This window comes from Ambystoma mexicanum, chromosome 9 (assembly GCF_040938575.1).
Source record: "Ambystoma mexicanum isolate Mex_15411 chromosome 9, UKY_AmexF1_1, whole genome shotgun sequence".
NCBI classification, from domain to species: Eukaryota; Metazoa; Chordata; class Amphibia; order Caudata; family Ambystomatidae; genus Ambystoma; species Ambystoma mexicanum.
Window position 1 is genome coordinate 610,552,452 of NC_090931.1, and position 20,982 is coordinate 610,573,433.

Consider the following 20,982-nt stretch of genomic DNA (forward strand, 5'->3'; position numbering starts at 1 on the left):
CTTCCAAGGGTTCACCTCTTCCTCCTATTCCCATCTCCCACTCTTTTCTCACTTCTTTCTTTTGTTCACCTTCAACTCCCGTTCACCCTCCCATTTCTTTCCTCACTCTTTCACCTGCTCCTAGTCCCTTCTCCGGGTCTCATTTCTTTCCCCGTTCTTTCTGTCCCCCTCCTTTCCACTGTTCCATCACTCCTCCAACCCCTTTCTCCTGCTTACTCTCCTGACCACTCTTTTCTAGCCATGCGTCCATCTGCTCACCACCACGCCCTGCTTCTGACACCCACACTCAGTAATGAAGCCAGGCCGCTTTTGCAGGAATGTGGCTCTGACGCTGAGGCCCACGAATACTAAACCAAGCTCAGCTGTGCGGCTTCATATGCTAAACATGGTGAATTGCTCTTTGTGTTTCGCAGCTGTTTTGGGTTGGTTCACATTCCTTGGCACGGTTCAGTGGATCCAAACCCTTGAAATAGTTGTCAGCCATTTTGAATTTCAGTCGAGTCTGATGTTGTCTATTTTTGGTCTCTGTGGCCCTTTACATGTAGACTCAGAGGCTTGATTCACTCCACAAGTGAATCTCTTGCCACAGGGAATCCCACGAGAATCCTTCTAATTTGAAACCAGTGGCCAATGCTTGACTCTGAGAGCCAGTGGGGTCCTGCAGCCATTCACAAATTTACAGATCTCCCTGTCTCCAGTTGCCCATTAGGTCAACTATGCATTTGACATGTCCCAATTGCTACCAAGCTCTTTGTGAGGGCGCTGTATTTTACAAATCTCTTCTTCCAAGGTTGCTGCAATTTCAGTGGTCCCATGAAAGGATAGAGTTTTGGGCAGATGGCTTGGTGTAAGAAGGATCATGATTCCGGGGAATGGGCAGAATAAGTAATGTGATGGGGCAGGGAGATGGGGCTAGCAAATCCTCAATGGATCTGTAGGCTCTTTACAGAAATGGGGAAGGAGCTTCCCACGGTAGGGATCACAAGGTTCAGGGGTCATAACTAAGGGGCATGAATACTTTAAGGGTGAGCCTCCATTTCCTTTTCTCGCGGTGTATGTCCTTCCACCTTGGTGACATATTGTTTCTTAAAGCATTAGTCAGTGCCCCTGTTCTCGACCCAAGACTCTTCCCTTATGTCCCTTCCCTCCACAGGACACCAATTCCCCCGATCCTGGGATCCATCATCCCCTGGCTTGTGCTGAGACAGTATATCGCCCCAGGCTCATGGTAGGGTGGGGAGCCGGCGGGTCCCTCCCTTTCCTCCTCCAGCCCAACAAAACATAGCGGGTGCTTGCACTCTGACTCATGGTCTCCCCAGCATCATTGGCAAGTCTTAACCCCTTAAGTGCCAAGGACGAGTATGCTCGTCCTTTTTGCATAGACTTGCATAATAGCCTGGCACTTACTCATCCGACGCCAATGCCACACTAACACCTACAGGCATTCATGTCCACTCTGAGCCCATCCCACTCAAACCAAACCCATAGGGTCCCCCTTAAATTCTTAGAACTGTAAATGTCTCTGCATTGCATTGACACAGCTCAGGAGCATGGCAGTGCTTGGATGAGCTTCCGTCCCCAAGCCCCCCTTAAGTGTGGCTTAGTTTTGGGATACGCGTCCCTGTGCACCCATCAGGTTCCCTCAATTACTGTATTGTTTCCCATTGTTGGGATGTGCGGGCTAGCAGAAGCACACAAGGAGTAAGAGCTCACCACTACAAAATGGCCACCATGGCTGTGAAGGCTCTTTAACATTTTGCTGTTCTCCTCTAGGTTTTGCTTGAGAGGAGCAGTGAGTGTTTAACCTGCTGCACTCCTCCTCCTGGTAGGCAACCTTTTGAGCCAGGATACAGTAAACCATGTCACCAGAGGCCCTAGGACCCCAGGCAGAGCTGGAACTGAGCAGCACCAGCAAATTGCCAATGTGAGCCACACAACCATGGCCTGCAGGAGAGGAATTCCTCGGGCATAAGCTGTCTCACTGTGGTCGTCATGTTGACATTTCTTGGGGAGTGGGATAGTGAGCATCAGATAGGTGATGCAAGATGTGGCAGGGGTAGTGAGGGTCTTGTCAGCGGTGTGGCATGAGTTTAGAGTGGGTTGAACGCATGTTGTTAGATGTCCACTGCCCTGGTCTATGGCTCAAACACTCATTGCATAACATGCTCCCATTCACCCATTCCATCCACGTCCCTCATTAACCTTGTGCTAGAGTGCCGGTGCTCAGGGCCAGGGACATCATAGGTTTATGCAGAACCTTCCCATGTGCCGTATAAGCCTCCTCCTAACCCTGATATAATCCCTGTCTGATTCTTTCCCCTCACTTTCCACTGCTGCTGTGGCCCTCAACTACATCACACTGCCACTGCTACACCCCATTGAGCCTCTCATGACATTCCTGCAGTGCTCCCCGACCACCGTCACTTCCTCTATTGTGCCTCCCTCCCAGGTGTTGACACCCTACTAAACCGGACATAACCATCCCTTAATTTGCCCTTCCTTTTTGAGGCTCCTGTAGGCCTCTTTTGCAACAATGGAAAGTGAAAGCCAACCCTTTTGGCTTTGCCAATGCTTGTTTTTTTTAATCCAGTCATCCTCAGGTCACTCCAACAGAAGTTGATCTTGCAGGATCATTCATGATCCATGCTTATTATCTTCACCCTGCCACTGAATATTTGAAGTCAAGTAACTAAAATGTATTAGCACCCGGGGCGGGGGTGCAACAAATCAGGTTCCGTGGATGGCAGGTGGAAGTCTCTGATCTCAGCCCACGTTCCATGGAACCCGCAGGCTGCCATCTTCTTCCCACCTTTTCCCTTTAAAAAAAAACCCTTTTCCCAGCCCCACTTACAGGACTGTGGCGGTGGCGCCAGCTGCCGCTGCTGCCACATCAGCTTCTCCCCTCCTCGGTTTGCAACTGCCATGGAAATGGGAGACGGCCTCCATATAGAGGCCGCCTTCCGCAACCATGGCGTCCATCTTTGAACAGTATTTTCATTCAATGAACGCGATGCCCCGTGCGTCCGGTTCTTTGACCGAAAATACTTTTTTTGTTAACACCCCGGGTTACCGCTTTGGTAACGGGGTGCTAACGCTATTAGCCACCCGGGTTACCGCTTTGGTAACCTGGGTGGCTAATAGCGTTAGCAGCCTGTTCCAAGACTGGAAAGAGGTGTATCGTCTCAGTGCCCTCGCAATAGGCCCTCGCTTCACTCAGGCCTATAACTCGGGCTGCCGGACCGTTACTCCCCCGTTCCAGCCCTTGGAACACGGTGCTAACGATATATTCCTATTTTTTTTTACTTTTGTTTGTCTTCCCTCTATTTCTCATAGGCTGTTCTTGTCTCTTGGCACTGCTCACCCAGCATAACATCACACACAAACAGACACACACACACATGGGGGGATATTTCCCCCATCTGTGTATTAGGAGGGGTCCAAATACACCTAAATTACAAAACAAAAGTCAATTTTTAAAACTTTAAAATAGGAATAAAATCACTGGCCTGGTTCAGAGTGACAGGGTTCCCATGTCTGCAGTTTTCGTACCTCAGAAAAAAATAGACCTACTGCCACCAGTGCTCATGCCTTTGCTTTGATCCCTCCAATAACAGATCATCATGCACTACAATGCCCTCATTCTGTTGATTTTGCACCTAGCCTCACAGGCAGCAGGGGGGTGGGTGGGCCTTAAAAACCAACCAAAGTTCATAGAGATGGAAAAGTTTCCTAAAAGAACAGTGTTAGTCATGGAAGCACCAATACACCAGTGCTACCCCAGAAGCACCACATTTTGGGAAAGTTGCATAGTGGTTGTTCCAGTTCTTAGGTCCTATGCAATAGAGAACTCAGCCTCTATCCTTGCATGTGATACCACCAGTAGACAAGTATCATGCTGCCAGCACATCTAGATGAGCTTCATGCTGCCAGTTGAGAATCATGCCACCTGCAGATCTAGATGATTATCATGCCGTAAGTAGATCACAATGAGCATCATTCAGCCAGCAGATCGTGGTGATCATCTTGCCATCAGGAGATCTAGATGAGCATCATGCCGCCGGCAAATCAACATAGGTGTCATGCTGCTGGCAGATGTTGAGGAGCATGAAAAAGCACCATGCCTCTGACAGATCTAAACAAGCATCATATTGCCAGCACATCTATATGAGCATCATGCCACTGGCAGATATAAGTGAGCATCATGACTCCAGAAGATATAAATGAGCATCATGGTGCTGGCAGATCTAGATGAGCATTCTGCCACCAGCAAATCTAGATGAGGATCGTGCCGCCGGCAGATCTAGATGAACGTTATGTCACTAGCAGATCTAAATGAGCATCATGATGCCAGCTCAACTAGATGAGCATCATGATGCAAGCACATCTAGATGAGCATCTTGCCGCCGGCAGATCTAGGTGAACATCATACTGCCAGCAGATCCAGATGAACATTATGCCACCAGCACATCCAGATGGGCATGATGCCATCAGAAGATCTGAATGAGCATACCACCAGCAGATCTAGATGAGCTTCATACCACCAGCAGATCTAGATGAGCATCATGCCACCAGGAGATCTAAATGAGCATCTTGCCAAAGGCAGATCTAGATGAGCTTCATGCCACAAGCAGATCTAGATGAGCATCATATAACCAGCAGATCTAGATAAGCATCATATAACCAGCAGATCTAGATGAACATCATATAACCAGCAGATCTAGATGAGCATCATATAACCAGCAGATCTAGATAAGCATCATATAACCAGCAGATCTAGATGAACATCATATAACCAGCAGATCTAGATGAGCATCATATAACCAGCAGATCTAGATGAACATCATATAACCAGCAGACCTAGATGAACATCATATAACCAGCAGACCTAGATGAGCATCATATAACCAGCAGATCTAGATGAGCATCATATAACCAGCAGAACATTCAAGAATGTAGCAGTGATATATGCCCTGTTGGCCTTTATACAATCAATCCAGAGCATCGCTGTAATTGACATGGATCATTTGGGTGACTTGCATTTGGTTACGAGAATTGAGTAAAGCCAATCAGGATGGCAGTGGGAGGGTTCAAACCCTGACCTTGTCGACACATTGATTCAGGTGTGTTCCCACCTTAAAAGCATATCATAATTGAGTCATTGATTATTGATAGACATTCACAGACAGCACATTTGGAACGGAGGGGAATTCCCTGTTCTTCACTCTACACTGCAACAGTAAAACAGTGGCACTTGTGATTTCAATGCCAGGAAACACAACTCCGGAAAGCACAACACTGCTGCTACAGCCCAGGGCAGAATGACCCGCAATGCTTCCACTGGGCCAGAGGTAAGTCAACCAACTGCGAGGGGAGGCCTGGGTGTGACGTTGTTGACCAAGATTGCAATATTGGGGAAGTTACAAATAGGGAACTGAAAGAACAAACTATTTTCAAGGTGGACTCCTACTATTTAAGAGTGTGAAATTAGACACTGGACGATCAGGGGGAGATATGGATGACATATACACAAAGCAGGTGAGTTGAGCAGCTATGCAGTGCTGAAGAGTGGGAGTCCTAAGCTATTTTTTATTTATTTATTTGGTTATTTATAAAGCGCTCCTAACCCTTTGGTATCTGGGCCCATATTTCCAGGCATAATGTGGATACATACTCATGGAGCTGGAGCTGCTGACGCTGGAGGAGTCGCTGCTGGGGGATGGCGCCTCACTGCCCGGACTGTGCCGCACCGAACTCACGCGCTCCTCACAGCCATTCAAGTTCCCAAAAGTGATGCGGGCATTCAGGATATGGAAGATGGGAATTTCTGTTGGAACAAACACATTTGAAGATCACAAAAAAAATTGGACAGCAGGACCTGCTCACCCGCACCCTTCAGTGATCTCTTCCAATCTTGCCCACCGTGAGATGGGTGTGGGTGGCATGCAGACTCACCCTTATACAGAGCCGCAACAACCACTGCACGTTTTTTGGGGCGCTGTAAGTAGATTCCAAAGCAGTGACTCTGAAGGCAAACAGTGTTATCCCCAGAACGGTTGTCCGTGAATTAACCACATTTTTTATAAACGAATGGAGAAATTACTAACTTTTTGGGGTTGAAAAACCAAAATTCCGACTTGCTTTTTGCACTTTAAAACATAATAATGCGTACCCATCCTCACCTTCCTAGCTTAACTAATAGCCTTACCCCACCCCACACTTATACTTTAATTAAAATGTACCAAAATGTCAAAAGAAACTCTGCCCAAAAAATCCGGTCATTTCTACGGACACCCTTCAGAACCTAACCTTTTATCTCTGTTACTTGAAAGAGTGAGTGATGGAAAAATATAGCTCTCCCTGAGCAAGGTATGACCTCTAGGCACAAAAGGAAAACATTGTAAGGTGAATAAGCAAGCTAGAATGGGCAAGAGAGTCATGAGGACACTTTACAGTTCCTGGCCTCTCCCTCTCTGCTACTGCTGGGGGCTGTTCATTGGTGGTTAAGATTGAGGAGCCAAGTAAGTTAGGCAGCCACTTGACATTCCTGAAAGTGTGGGGCATGAGGACGGTAGGAGGATCCCTCTCACACATAATAATAAACACACCGACAACTGTAAAAAGACAGTGAATAACTTAGGGGGTCGTCTGTCTTTCCTTTGAGAAGGAGAGATGGCACAGTTGCTTGGTAACTAGCTGCGGAACCAGGAGACCTGGGTTCTGGGTTTGGGTCTATTTGACCTAAAACATTTGACCTAATCACATTTGATCGAATTTATTTGGCCTTTTTTTCCCGTCTAAAATGCGGGGGTGGGGGAGACCCCCCGCAACTCCTCCAACTTCCCCTCAACTTAATCTATACCTTTACCTACCCCCATATATATATATAATTAAATTTGACCGAATAAAAAGGTCAGAAAAATTCCATCAAATGTTTTAGGTCAAATGTTTTTAGGTCAATTATGCTAATACCGGGTTCTGAGATCTGTACCACTTGGCCACATGTTCTCGCTCCGTTGGAACTGCTTCCCCATGTTCTACCTCAGGTCCCTTCTGTGCGGGAATTGAAAGTGTGTAGAAAAGGGTAAGGGCCAGTATAAGGTGTTGACATTTACTGCCTGACTTTCAAATCAGGTAAAAGAGGGGTGGGGGTTCCGTCACGGATTCGCACCTTTCCAGCATGGAATGAATAAAATAAAATATTGGATCCAGAAATGGGTATATGATTCTTGGTCTATCAGGGACATCATTTGCCATCTTTTAGATCTATAAAGGGTTTCAACAGAGTTCCTCCATCATTGGTCCCATACCTATTTTGACGGGGAAGCCCGGAGGTAGCCTGAGTGTGATGAAATCGCGTAGCTTCGCAAACAGTGCATTGCTGATGGCCATGAGGTCAATGATGGGGGCGACCTGCTCCGCCAGGGACAGAGGGTGGTCTTCACAGAGCCAAAGCTTGGCCTTGAACCTGCAGGAAGGAGAAGAAGAACAGAAAGACAGTGAGAAAGTGAGAGTGGCCAACCACCCTACCTGTGTGGGCCCTCATGGTCCTGTACTGATCTCAGAACCCTGATATATACAGTATCTAGAGAGGTGAGTCAGGAGGCAGTCGATGCATCCATGATATCTGTCATTCTATGCACAATCAAGACTATACAGAACACAGACAAGATTACATCTGTCCTCTCAGAGCTGGGGTTCAGCAACCTTTGGTTCTCCAGATGTTTTGGACTAGAACGCACATCCTCCCTAGCCATCCTAGTGAATGCTGAGGGATCATGGGAGTCATAGTCCAAAACATTTGGAGAGTCACAAGTTGCAAACCTGTCAGAGAGAACGGAACAAAAATACAAAATACCATCAGCACTATTATTAACCCAAAACATATTATAAAAGAGACGTTTTTCTACAACATAATCAAGACACCACTGAAGAGACCTTTATAGCAAAAAGTGTGTGCTCTTTGGCGAAGATTTAATTGACAGGTTCGAATGCAAGCAGTGCCTACTCATCCTTTCATCCTCTCATTGTCATGTAGCTGGGTCTTCTATAGTGTGACCTCTGCCTTTTGGGCACCCTCAATAAAATGAGGGCCTCATTTAGTGTTTGGTAGTGTGGTAAATAAGTGCTGCTGATGGACTTCACCACTTTTACACACTGCCAAATTCATACCATGCGGTTTTCATTGGAGAAATATCCTACACACAAAACCATTACCCGATTCAGTAAATACCATGGCCCTAATTCACAGACTCGTTTTATAATGGAAAAACCCCATTGGAAAACACTTTGTGAATCAGGGCCCATATGCGGCAACAGAGCAGTCCCCAATGGAGCCCAACAGGACTCCTAAATGGCAAATAACTGAAGTGTCTGCATGACTCTAAATCAAGCAAGGATGTGGGAGCCCTTCTACTGAGAACGAACATGGGTCAAATAGCCTGTTCTATTGAATTTCTTCTGCTCAAGAGGGTCTAGAATTAGGTTTTAGCTTACTGCACCCTTCACAGAGGAGAAAACACCATTTGCATATCAGTCTGGTCCCACCCACAAGGGCGGTCCAGCACTGAAATGCTAGGCAATTCTCTTCTCATCAAGAGTACCACCAGCAACCCCAGACACGTGTTTCAGCCTTGTTGGTTCTCCTCAGTGAGGTGAACCTGAGCCTCTCCAAGGCACAATGAGCAAGGGGTCCACATCTGGATTATCCTGGGTTACTTAGGGTGACAGCCCACATTTCACAAACTAAACAAAGATGTGGGTGCCCCTATACTGTGAATGAACAACGGTCAAAAACTCTGTTCTATGAATTTCTTCCACTCAGGAGGGTCTACAACCACCTTTTAGCTCACTGCACGTTTCACAGAGGAGAAAACACAATTTACATATCAGTCTGGTCCCACCCACAAGGGCAGTCTAGCACCAAAATGCTAGGCAATTCTCCTCTTAACAAGAGTACCATCAGCAACCCCAGACACGTGTTTCGGCCTTTTTCAGCTTCCTCAGTGAGGTGAAGCTGAGCCTCTATAAAGCAAAGTGAGCAAGCGGTCCAGGTATGGATTACCCTGGGTTACTTAGGGTGAAACCCCAAGTGTTACAAATTAAGTTATGATATGATATGATAGGTCATTTATAACGTGCCTGTACACAAGTGTTTCTAGGTGCGAGGACATTAAGGACTATGAATTATGTGCACCCTTTGCTTTACCGCAGGCTTACTGCATGGTGCGCCACACTCTAAATAATGACTAAAGCATCTTCTCCCAGCTTTGTATGCTCGATGTCAAGAATCTCTGAGGAAATCAGAATAAAATATAGGAGTTTCACTAAGCCAAGTATGATGCAAAAATACTTTTCCTCACAGTATGTTTTCATCATATGTACTCAACAGTTTCCAGAACCCCTGCAAATATAGCCAATACACCAACTGAAATGAGAGTGAGACTAATAGATAATACTTTAATTAGGTTCTACTAAGCCCACTAAACAATAAAAATAACGCAAGTAGGCTCCATAAAGAGTATCTGTCCATAGAGTGAAGACATTGTGCCGGATTATGAGATTACCGTTACTGCCTACATGCAGTAAACAGCTGGAAATTGAAGGGTACGTATGATTCGGAGTCACGTGAGCCATGCAGTTATTCCCCAGTTTGGAAACCCAAGGACTCCATAGAAAAATGCCATATTACCGCAGGCAGACTTTTCTCCATCCAAAATCAGGCAGAATCAAAGAGCTTCAGGTTCGAAACTTGTAATTTGGTGGAGCGATAAAACATGTGGTATTTAAAATTGCCACATGTGTTACCATTACCGTGAAACGAGATTATGGACAGACAATGTGCTCAAGACCCACATGGACATCATAAGGGCTTTGCAAATGCAATTGGCTTTTAGCCACAAATAGGTGGGTAACATTATTCGCCAAAATCATTAGAGATCTAGTGGGTCGGGGCATTAGGCATTGTTAATTAGGAAGGAGAAATATGTGGCTAGTCACTAAATTACTCTAAATACTAGAATATGCAATTCATAAACAAGCTATTGGTTGTTGCAGATGCACAAAATAAAGAAAAAGCACATCAGGGTTCAAGGATTAAACGATTAGTAACATACTGATTGCAGCTCCTCTAATGATCAGAGGCAAAGCGTGGGAGTTACCAACTTTTAGTGGGATCATCGTCCAGGATCTTTTGAAGTCTCAACAAGCTTTGGGTCAAAGTAGTTGATATATACCAATGCAAGCCAAGTAACAATAAGGCTATCTGACCTTTGGGAGCAACTGGAGGATCCAAAGAGAGATCATACTGTCCTTATCAAGGAACAGATGAATGTTTTAACATCCACAATAAATAACAAAAGCTTATGGGGGTCATTCCGAGGTTGGAGGTAAGGAATTACCGGCACCGGTAAGGGTGCCGATGCCGGTAATCCCTTACCTCTGTATTCCGAGGTCCCTTTGCGGGTCCTTCCTTACCTCCTGCTTTTAGCAGGAGTTAAGTACGGGACCCGCAAAGGTACTTCAGAGGTAATTACAGTACCGTAATTTACGGTGCCGTAATTACCTCCTTCCCCATTCCCATTGAGCCATATGGGGCAGAAATGGGAATGGAGAAGGGCAAAAGGTGAATGGGGAAATACCGGTGCCTCCAACCCTGGAATGGACCGGTAATTACTCCATTCACCATGCCGGATTTGGGACGGTTTCGGAGCTAATTACTCCATGGTTAGCTCCAAACCCGGAATGAGGCTCTATGTTTTTAATATTCATTCTTATCATTTAGTTCCCAAGGTTTAAACACCAACTTGATTATATTTTGTCTGTAAAATCCAGGTTACTCATCACAAAACCCAACTTTAACAATAGTAAGAAAATAGTAATATATTGTTTCTTTATGGAGCTCTTTCTATGGCAAGTTTGGTGCTCCATAGCTATAAAGAATAGGTGCCACTCTCCCCAAATTCAGTGGTTTCTCAATCATGTTTGCATTATGGGATGGCAGCTTTATAACTATCCGCGTTGCACATGTTATCCTTTGTTTGTACCCCTAAGGCTCCAGGCCACCTTTTGTTTCCATATGCCTGGTGCAAAGATCTTGTATAGTGTAACTGACACCAATGATTATTCGCGTTGACCCACAAGGCTATGAAGGAGACTTTCACTATTTCTAAGTAATGAGTAAACTAGATACAACATGTAGCATTTTCATTTTCCTTAATCAAGCCAAGAAAATACTAGTTGTAAGAGATTTTTATAAAAACATTTCGGCGATAAAAATTGGAAAGAACTTAAAGAAATTTGAACTAAACATACTCAATCCTCTTAAATTCCACTAGGAAATTTGATCTTACCACCACTTAGGCCAATTTATCTTAGGGAGTACCGGGTTCTACTGTACAGACTTCCAATATCTTCCTGAGCAATAATGCTCACAGTAGCTATTTGAAAAATTGATTTCCACACTGGTGCTTTTTTTGGGGTTTTAGAATAATTATTATTCCATTTTGGTTAAATTCAACAAAAAAGTGAGTCTTAATTTAATTGATTTCTCCAGACTTGACGGTCTGAAACATACCACAACATTTCAGACATACAGTTCCTCAGGTGGCCCATTATAGATTATGATGTCGAATCAATAATAACAGATTATAAACAAATATCTTCAACATTAACGGCCTCCAATGATCGTTTCCCATAATACTGAACACTTCATGAAAATTACAAAAGAGGTAGACAACAGACTAATGAAAACTGAGGATCTGTTCCTTTGGTCTCCAGCGTAACTTGCAATATATAAGACAGTTCCACTGCTCAAAGAAACAAGTGAAATCCAAAATGTCTTTTAAACCTTCCGGCTGTAGCGATGCAAGATTATGTACCCATGCTGATTCTTATATTTTCACTCTCAGTGATCAACCCTTCCTTTTGGGTGTTTTCAAATAGTTTGCTGACCAGAAATCAAAGTAATTGCACAATGTGTTGCATCATTTTGAAATATCACATCATAGGTCATTTTTTTGTTTCCAACCCTGATTAAATTCTTTGTTCAATTATGCAATCTTTAATGGGACATATTGTTTTGCCAATGTACATTAAACCACAAGGGCCCTTCAATGTATATACTACATAACTAGTTGGACACTTTGAGCAACATTTAAATTACATATGTCACCCAGTTTTTGGTTGTGTGATGCCATCACCAAGTATGATGATGTCACAGCGACTGCAGTGAAGGCAAGGGTAAGTAGCCATCTTTTGCGAGCTTAAAGGTGTTCGTCTATCTTTTTATGTTTTGAATAGAAGCAAAGGTTTGACGAAGAAGCGCCTTTTCAATTCATTACCCTTGCTCACAATTGGCCAACATTTCAAGATAATTGTTTTCATCTGTGTGGTTAATGGTCCACATGTGGTTATATACACCAACCGAAAATCCATTTCAATGTGTTTCAATGTGTTTCTGTGTATTCATGAGTGGCTCCTTTCGTGTTTTGTAGGAAGCCCATAGAGAGGCTGTTTTCCGAATTCTTTTGGGATACATACACTGTGCAAAATGGTTTCTCATTGTATCCTCGCAGGTGGTCCCAAAAACCTAAATTTATACTGAAATTGGCTTTTATTTGCAAGAGCTGTGAAAAAGGTAGTGTCAGTGCAGGTCCATGAAAGGAATGTTATAACCACATTGTGTTTGCCTGTAAGGTTGAACAATGAACTCGCCTGGATGGTGTAGAAGTGTCAAGAAATTGAATGCTGGCTCTTCTGTAGATTGCTGAGAATTGAATTGGATCGTAAGATGCACTTCATTGATCATTATAACAACAAACCAATGTTTCTAATATATTTTTACATACGAGAAACTCATTTCCTATGTAGCATATCCAAAGGAAACGACCTTTTTTCAAGGGTTCTTAGAGGGACAATGGGCCTCATTACACGTGTGGCGGTCCGGAAGCAAGGGTGCCGGTACGCCTACCAGCACCCTTGTTTCTGGACCGCCACACTACGAGTCTGCCGCCTGACAGGTCTGACCCTGCCGGGCGCAGCGGCCCTGGTTAGGCAGATTCGTCACAGAACCACCGGCACCATGAGCAACGGTGCCGGTGCTTCCGTCTTTCCACTCCCATTGAGTCCAATGGGACTCTATGGGAATGGGGACTTATGAAATCCGGCACATGACTTCCCGCGCCACTGGTACTTGTAATCTCCCGGTGGCACCGGGAGGTGAAGTGCCGGATCCGGTGTTAAGGGGATGGCGGCAACTCACCGGTCGCACCGGCGGGTTACCGCCAACCTCCTAATGAGGCCCAATGTATCCCATTAAAGAATGCATAATTGAAGAGAAAAGCTCCATCTGAAAGGGGGGCAAAGATTTGCCAGTGCGTGACATTTCAAGATGATTGGGCACAAAATTCCATAAATTCCATTTCTAGTGCTCCAAACAATTGAAAGTCATCCGAGATGGGGCAGGGATATATGTGGGCTTTCAGTCAGTAGTTAGAAACTACATCCAGTAAGTCAGTGAAAACATGGCTTTACGCCAGAATATCATTGAAAGCCCTTAATGTTGATGTTTTTTGTTTGTAATAATATGCTGTTATAGATTGGGTATCAGAATCTCTTAAAGGCAACTTCAGGAAGGACTTATACTCGAAACACAAGGTGACAATTCAGAGGAGCAGGTATAAAAGGAATAACCGTGAATTGAAGGAATTCGAAATGTTCGAGGGAGAAAACCTCGAATAATTTGAACGAAAATCAGTTTTCACCCCCCAGAACATTTCTGACAACCTATGTGAATGGGGGCTGGCACGCAGGGGCCTCTTTTTCTCTTTCTTTCTTGTATTGGTGGACACCCCGCAACCCCTGAAGGCATTATAGTGAACAAGTGTGCGGGGGCAGCCCACGCCGCCCTTCTTCACTATAATGACACTGAATGGGGGATTTATTCGAAACATTTGGCTGTAGTCATTTTGGTACAGCCGATTTTCAAATAAATCTCCCAATAGTTTTTTAAATTCCATTTAACCTCACAATACCATATAAAAGAGGTGCCAAAATGATGAGATTTTTATGAACACGTTTTTGTTGAATTTAAGCACAATCGATTTAGTCTTTGGAAAACAACGTAAGAACAACATTGTGGTAATTAAAGTTGTAAAAGATGTGAGAGATGTTACAGAACTTTGGTTCTAATTATAGATACATTAACTAATATTCTCCTATGTGGCGGATTGTCATCACGGCACCTAGTTGTGTGTTACTTAGTTGTGTGTGCCCAGTGCATTCATTGGTGTTTACTGTTAAATTTGCTATGCAGTTTTCGAGAAGAGCTACAATGTGGCGGCCCGGAGCAAACCAATGCACTGAAGAGTCCCTCAAGCTCCTAGAAGTTATTTAACAATCCAACCTGTGGACACCTTTGGGAGACTAATCCAAAGAAGAGGCCTGTATATTCTTGAAACCTTTAGACTTAAATTGTTAGTTCTACTGAAGATCCGAAAACCACATCAGAGACACGTTTTTCTGGGCCTTTTTGGATATTAGTACCCGGCGATAGGAGGGGGGTTGGGGTGAGTGGCAGCCTCTCAACCAATGAGGAGGCTCAGAATGGGGGCATTAACAGCGGTAATCTCCCCGCTCCGAGCCGCCTCACAGCTGGAGGCCGCCATCTTTCCCCGCCAAGGAACGAGGTAAGTGTGGTCTTCCCCCTCTCCCCTTCCTCCTCCGCCCACTCACAGAATTCGCTTTGCTCTGGCCTGTAACTATGGGCCCCGGGGCATTACCTGAAGTGGTAATGCCCACCCTGCTCCGGGCTTATTGCTTAAGTGGAGGATCACGGGCTTTAACAATGCTTTAACAATTTAAGTTCATTTGGGCACAACGTGCTATGAGAAGCTTGCCTGGTAGAGGCCCCGACTCACTTCTGCGTCTTTGTGGTGAGCTCCATTGGCCGTCCCATGTCCCTGTTTCCAAGGTCAAAATTGGCGTCGAAGTACTCTTCCGGGGTGATGGCGGTGGGGTTTGTATCAGTGAGGGTCTGAGTGATGAGCGTCTAGAGAGAAAAGGACAGATCTCAGTTTAAACATTTGGAAGAAGGAATGGGTTTAAGTATTATTCATTATGAATGACTGTACATACTCTTACTCAGTCCAGGAATCAACAGTGCACAAGACTGAACCCACAAAGTCAGACAAAAAAGACCCTCCTTATAGAATTGGTGTTCAGATAGAGCAACATTAACTTTATGGCATTCTGACTTAAAAAATGTTCCATTCTATGCATTTCTCATTTTCACAACGCAGCAAAGTGTCCTGCGCAGGGCCGTTCTAATGAAAGGCAGTTCTAGACGCCTGCCTCAGGCAACAAGTGCCGGGGCTACAAGGGGACTCCATATTGGCCCCAAGAACAGACTTTTCCCATTGCAGGTTAGGGTGTAACCCGAGGAAGGGTACATCCTTTCACCGGCCACAAAGTCCTTTATCACGCAAAGTCTGTGTAATAAAATCAGCTAAAAACGGGCACTTCTAGGAATGCTCAACAACAGCAAATTCTTTCCTCTGTGCTTTGGGGGTCAATTGTGGGATGGAATTCATTCCCCATAGTTTCTACTCATCTATGAGATGGAATTCATGAATCCATACTTTGGGGTCATCACTGGGATGGAATTCGTTCCTTCATGCTTTGGGTTCAGTGCTATACGGCTAATTCGTCCAGGCATTGGGTTCATCAGTGAGATGGAATGCATTCCTCCAAGGTTTCTACCGGTCAGTGACATGGAATTCATTGATCCAAACGTTGGGGTCATCTGTGTAATGAAATGAAATGTTCTCTTCCATGTTTTGAGCTCATCCATGGGATGGAATGTGTTCCTCCTGTGACGATTCACGGGATCTCATCACTTCTCCCCAGGGGTTGGGGGGGCCTTCCTTGTGAGGCTAGGGAGGTGAGGCTGCTACCCAATAGTCCCCGTAGGGGTGGCAGAAAGTGAGACCTCACAGGGAGAGACTCCCCTCCTGGAGATAAGGCCTCCCGTTCAATGGAGGAACTCCTTAACCCATTTCCCTTTGGACCAAGTCCCTGTCAGAAATACCTGATAACACTACTGTCTGTTATGGTAATGTCTCTTTAGTCTTTGATTCAGAAAGTAAAATAACCCAGATGAAGAAGAGCCAAAGAAACCTGCAGAATAATACCAGGTTTCCTTACAATGGTACTGAGAAGAGTTGGCCACAAGAAGGCATAACGATTTGTTTAAAAACAGTCAATAAGGACTTTTACTTTACGCTGGGGAGGACCCAGCTACAGGAAATAAAAAGCAAGAAAGGACTGCATAATATCGAGAGAAGCCAGCCTGAAGCCAGCCCAGTCTGGGAAGTTCAAATCTGGGAACACGAATTTGCATGAACGCTGATCCCGGGTGACAGGGACATCCAATGACGGTCAAGCTTGGAAGCCAAGCTCCTGACCATTGGAAGTAGAGAGAAGTCAGTGGTAGCGTGACCTCAGGGAGGTGGACCATGTGGTCCTGTTACTGCACAAGAGCCATGTAGCCTAAGCCTCCACAGCCCTACGACAAAGGAGTGGAGACAAAGCCCGTTGCTGTCTCTCTGAAAGGAGGCAAACCATTTGCCTGCTTGATCTGACATTTTTCCAATTTCTCCAAGTCTTTTTACGTAAGATACAGTGATCCACTGTATCAAAGGCTGCAGAGATCCAACAGAACCAGGAGGGCAAGATCCCACTGGTCCACCATTGCCAACAAATCATCCCATACCTCGGTCAGTGCGGTCTCCCAGACTGAAGGGGGTCCAGAATAGCTTCATCATCAATATATTTTTGGAATCGGGAGGCCACAATATACTCTTGAATGTTTGCCAGCCAGGGCAAACCAGCCACTGGCCGGTAATTTATAATGCCCCCCCGGATGCAGATTCGTTTTTTTAAAAGGGGAGGAACAGTGGCCTTTTTTAATGGAGAAGGAACAACCCCAGTCAGTAAAGATTTATTAACAAGGCATGTCACAAAGGGGACCATATCATGAGCTAACCTCTTTGCCACAGGGGCGGGCAAAGGAAACAAGGTGTCACTTGTTGGTTTAATGCCTTGCAAAAGCCCTTTGACGTGTTCTTCTGTAACTGTTGAAAAAATGAAAGGTTCACGATCGTGGGTCGGCAGAGCTGCATTGGGGGAATGCCAGTTCCCGAATATTCCTCTCCAAATGAGGAGCTGCCGGTAGCAATGTTATTTTGAATTATCTGAATATTATCTTAAAAATAGGAGTCAAATGCTGTTGCTTGATCCATAGAAGCTTTCATGGAGGAGAAAGTACATTTGGGATGCGAAACGTATTAATAATGGAGAATAATTTTCTGGGTTGGTTAATAGAACCCTTGATTTTTCTTGACAGAAAGTCAGACTTTGCCTTGAATAGCACCTTTCTATATTCTTTGAATGCCTCATTGACTTTGACTTTATTGGAAATGAATGTACATTTCCTCCATGTTCTCTCAATACCTCTCAATACCTTGCACAATTCGGAGAGATTGTGAGAGAAGCGTGGTTTAATGGTTCTCTTAACCTTCGATTGCCTAAAAGGGGCAGTTTTAGCGCAGACTTTCTCTAAGATCTTCATAACGGCTTCAAAAAACTGTTCACAATCTTGGGCAGTATTCATCGATTCCAGACTTTTTTCTGATATCAACGCCAGTAATTTTATCTAAGTCTTTGAGTCTCCGAAACCAATTCAGTGTGGAGTTCACCCTGGGAGAACCTTGCGCATCAGATTGTCCAAGGGTGAACAGCGTCACATGATGCCTGACAGTAGCGATACTCAGAGAACCAGAAGTCAAGAATGTTTCTGGAGTAATCTCCCTCATCACAGTAGTGATACTCAGAAAATAAAGAGTCAACAAAGCCTCGGGAGCACCCCACTAGTCAGAGTAATGATACCCAGAGAGCTAAGAGTCAAGAAAGCCTCAGGAGTAATCCACCTCATCACAGTGGTGATATTCAGGGAACCAAAATTCAAGAGCACCTAAGGAGTAATCTCCCTCATTTCAATAGTGATACTCAGAGAACCAAGAGTCAAGAGTGCATCGGGAGGATTCTCCCTCGTCACAGTGATAATCCAAGCAGGATTAAAGAGGGTATTAGACAAGAGCTGTCTGGAGGTAATCTTCATGATGTCATCAGACAGGGAAGAGTTACTGGAATTGTAAAGCAAGCTTTCAGAAGCCCTTGGGAAGAAGTAAAGAGACTTTTGAGGACTTTTGCTAAAGAATATCCCTAGGCAGCCCTCAAGGCTAGGCAAAGTGGGTCAAGATAAGGTCATTCTCCTGATGAGACATTTGTTGTTGAATCAGAAGCTAGAGAAAAGGATTGTAGAAACAGAGATAAAGACTGAGCCAGTTCACCAGGAGAAGGGAGTCATTCTCCTGGAATTCGTTTCATTTGGATGTTGAACCCTTTTGAAGATTAGTAGTAAGGTTAGAGTATGTTTTGGACAAAGGACAGACACTTTTTCATTTGGACAAACATCCTGATGACGAACACCCGATTTGTTTAGGTAGAGATAACCCTTTGGAAATAGAGAGCAGTAGTTTCTTTTCTTTATTTCTAGAATAAAGTGTTGCTGAAATATGATATCCATGTGTCCGACTCACGCCACAGTCCATGTTATGGGCTCATACGTGGTATGGAATTTTCTCCTCCATGCTTTGAGCTAATTATTGGGATGGAATTAGTTCCTCTGTGGTATGAGCTCATTAATGGAATAGATTTCATGCCTCCATGCTTTGAACTCAGGAGTAGGATGGAATGTTCTCCTCTTTGTTTTGGGCTCATCCACGGGATGGAATTTGTTACTCCATGTTTTGGGCTCATCAGTGGGATAGTATTAATTACACAATGCTTCAAGCTCACCAGCTGGATTTCGTTCCTCAATGCGCTGGGCTCATGAGCGCGATGCAGGTGACATGTTTGAAAGAGGACTGAATCTCCATTCCCAAAGACTTCAATCCAATCTAACATTCGGTAGAAAAGCTAAATCCCGCAAGACTGCTTACACACCACCCTCTTGGCATGCAGCCGTTAATCTTTGGGTTTCACTCCCGAACTGGACAATGTTCATATTCTAATAAACATTCCTCCGACACCTCAATGGGGGTCATTCTGAGTTGGGCTGTGAAGTTAAAAAGTTGCAATAAAATAATTACCTTCACTTTTACCACACTGGCAAATTCTGACATTGGAGGTAAAGTGGAAGAAAACCCTCCAGCACTTGGCTGGAGGTATTTCCACCAGTTTACCTCCAAACAATTGCAAAATTACCCCCAGCGGAATTGCCAACAGGGGTGATTCTGCTAAACCCCAATGGAGTCCTTTTGGGCTCCGAAATGAGGAATACCATCACCTGGGAATATGGAGGATTTGCCGCTAGTTCGGAGGTGGTATTGAGGTGGTAACAGTAATTCCATTTGGCCAAACTCGGAGTGATGCTGGATGACAGAATCCCTTTAGCCGAGAATCAAGGGAGAACCAGTTTTAAAGAAGAACTCCAAATGTACCGCTAGTTGCCAATGGTTTCTGATGTGCTGGCAGCGATGTCACATAATAATACCCCATGTGGTAAAACACATCCTTCTCATGACTTTCTTTTGGGAGTGAAAAAGGTAGATATAGAAATCTCCATGGGAGAGTGGGATGTGCAGATAGTAAGAACAGCACTTTTGCTGCTGCACACCACAGCACAGAAACACTGTAGTAGACTTTGCAAGTTAAGAGAATGATTCTCTGATGGCATGCAAAGAGAGGGTGATGCGTTGAACATCTGAAGTGGCCAATAGAGGTGGCTACCCTTGATCCTGATTTCGAATCTCCGGCCATTCTTTGGTCAGACTTGCAATACCACATGTCACTAGAAAGGCAGGCCTACCGTAGCACGACTGCAATGAGAATTTCTGCTAATCTTACAAGGCATTTCTAAAGTGCTGTCCAAGTGCTGGGAGCTGTTCTGGAGTGCAGTCTTGCAATGGACCTGGATTCCCGGAGAACCGCGCTCTGACATTGCAAAACCGTGGCCTTTCATACATACATACACATACATTGCTCGCAAATAAGCATTGCAACAGTTCCGTTATTGCATTATACAGGCAGTTACACGGTGTTGCATTATCAATTGCATAACATGGCAGCAGACACAGCCATTTACAAGGTGCTGCATTATCAATTGCATAACATGGCAGCAGACACAGGCATTTACAAGGTGCTGCATTATCAATTGCATAACATGGCAGCAGACACAGGCATTTACAAGGTGCTGCATTATCAATTGCATAACATGGCAGCAGACACAGGCATTTACAAGGTGCTGCATTATCAATTGCATAACATGGCAGCAGACACAGGCATTTACAAGGTGCTGCATTATCAATTGCATAACATGGCAGCAGACACAGGCATTTAAAAGGTGTTGCATTATCAATTGCATAACATGGCAGCAGACACAGGCATTTACAAGGTGTTGCATTATCAACTGCATAATACATGGCAGCAGACACAGGCATTTACAAGGTGTTGCATTATCAACTGCATAATACAATGCAGCAGACACAGGCATTTACAGGGTGTTGCATTATCAATTGCATAACATGGCAGCAGACACAGGCATTTACAAGGTGTTGCATTATCAATTGCATAACATGGCAGCAGACACAGGCATTTACAAGGTGTTGCATTATCAACTGCATAACATGGCAGCAGTGTAGAGGTCTATCCCTTAACCGGTGGCCACCAGCAGAGTAATACAGCAGGTTGTAAAGTGCACGGATGCAAGGAGGGCTATGTCGGTTGCTAGTTCTGGATGCATGTGCAGTCGTGTAGTTGCATGACCACATGGGAGGCAGCATGGCATAGGGCGTTAATCATGAACGTTGTTTGTGGGCGATTGTAGGGATAGAGAGCTACACCCCTTGCATTACCAACTCCCAG

General features: G+C 44.7%; 1 protein-coding gene across 2 annotated transcripts in view; it reads right to left on the reverse strand.

Moving 5' to 3' along the window:
• The window catches only part of ANKRD13B (ankyrin repeat domain 13B), a 598,589-nt gene that overhangs the window by 65,702 nt on the left and 511,905 nt on the right, over positions 1–20,982 (reverse strand). For both annotated transcript variants that reach the window (XM_069615263.1, XM_069615264.1), the window contains exons 10-12: positions 14,916–15,046; positions 7,308–7,465; positions 5,672–5,824 (exon numbers count right to left, since the gene is read on the reverse strand). In XM_069615263.1, coding sequence (XP_069471364.1) covers positions 5,672–5,824; positions 7,308–7,465; positions 14,916–15,046 — 442 coding nt within the window. The remainder of the gene's footprint in view (positions 1–5,671; positions 5,825–7,307; positions 7,466–14,915; positions 15,047–20,982) is intronic.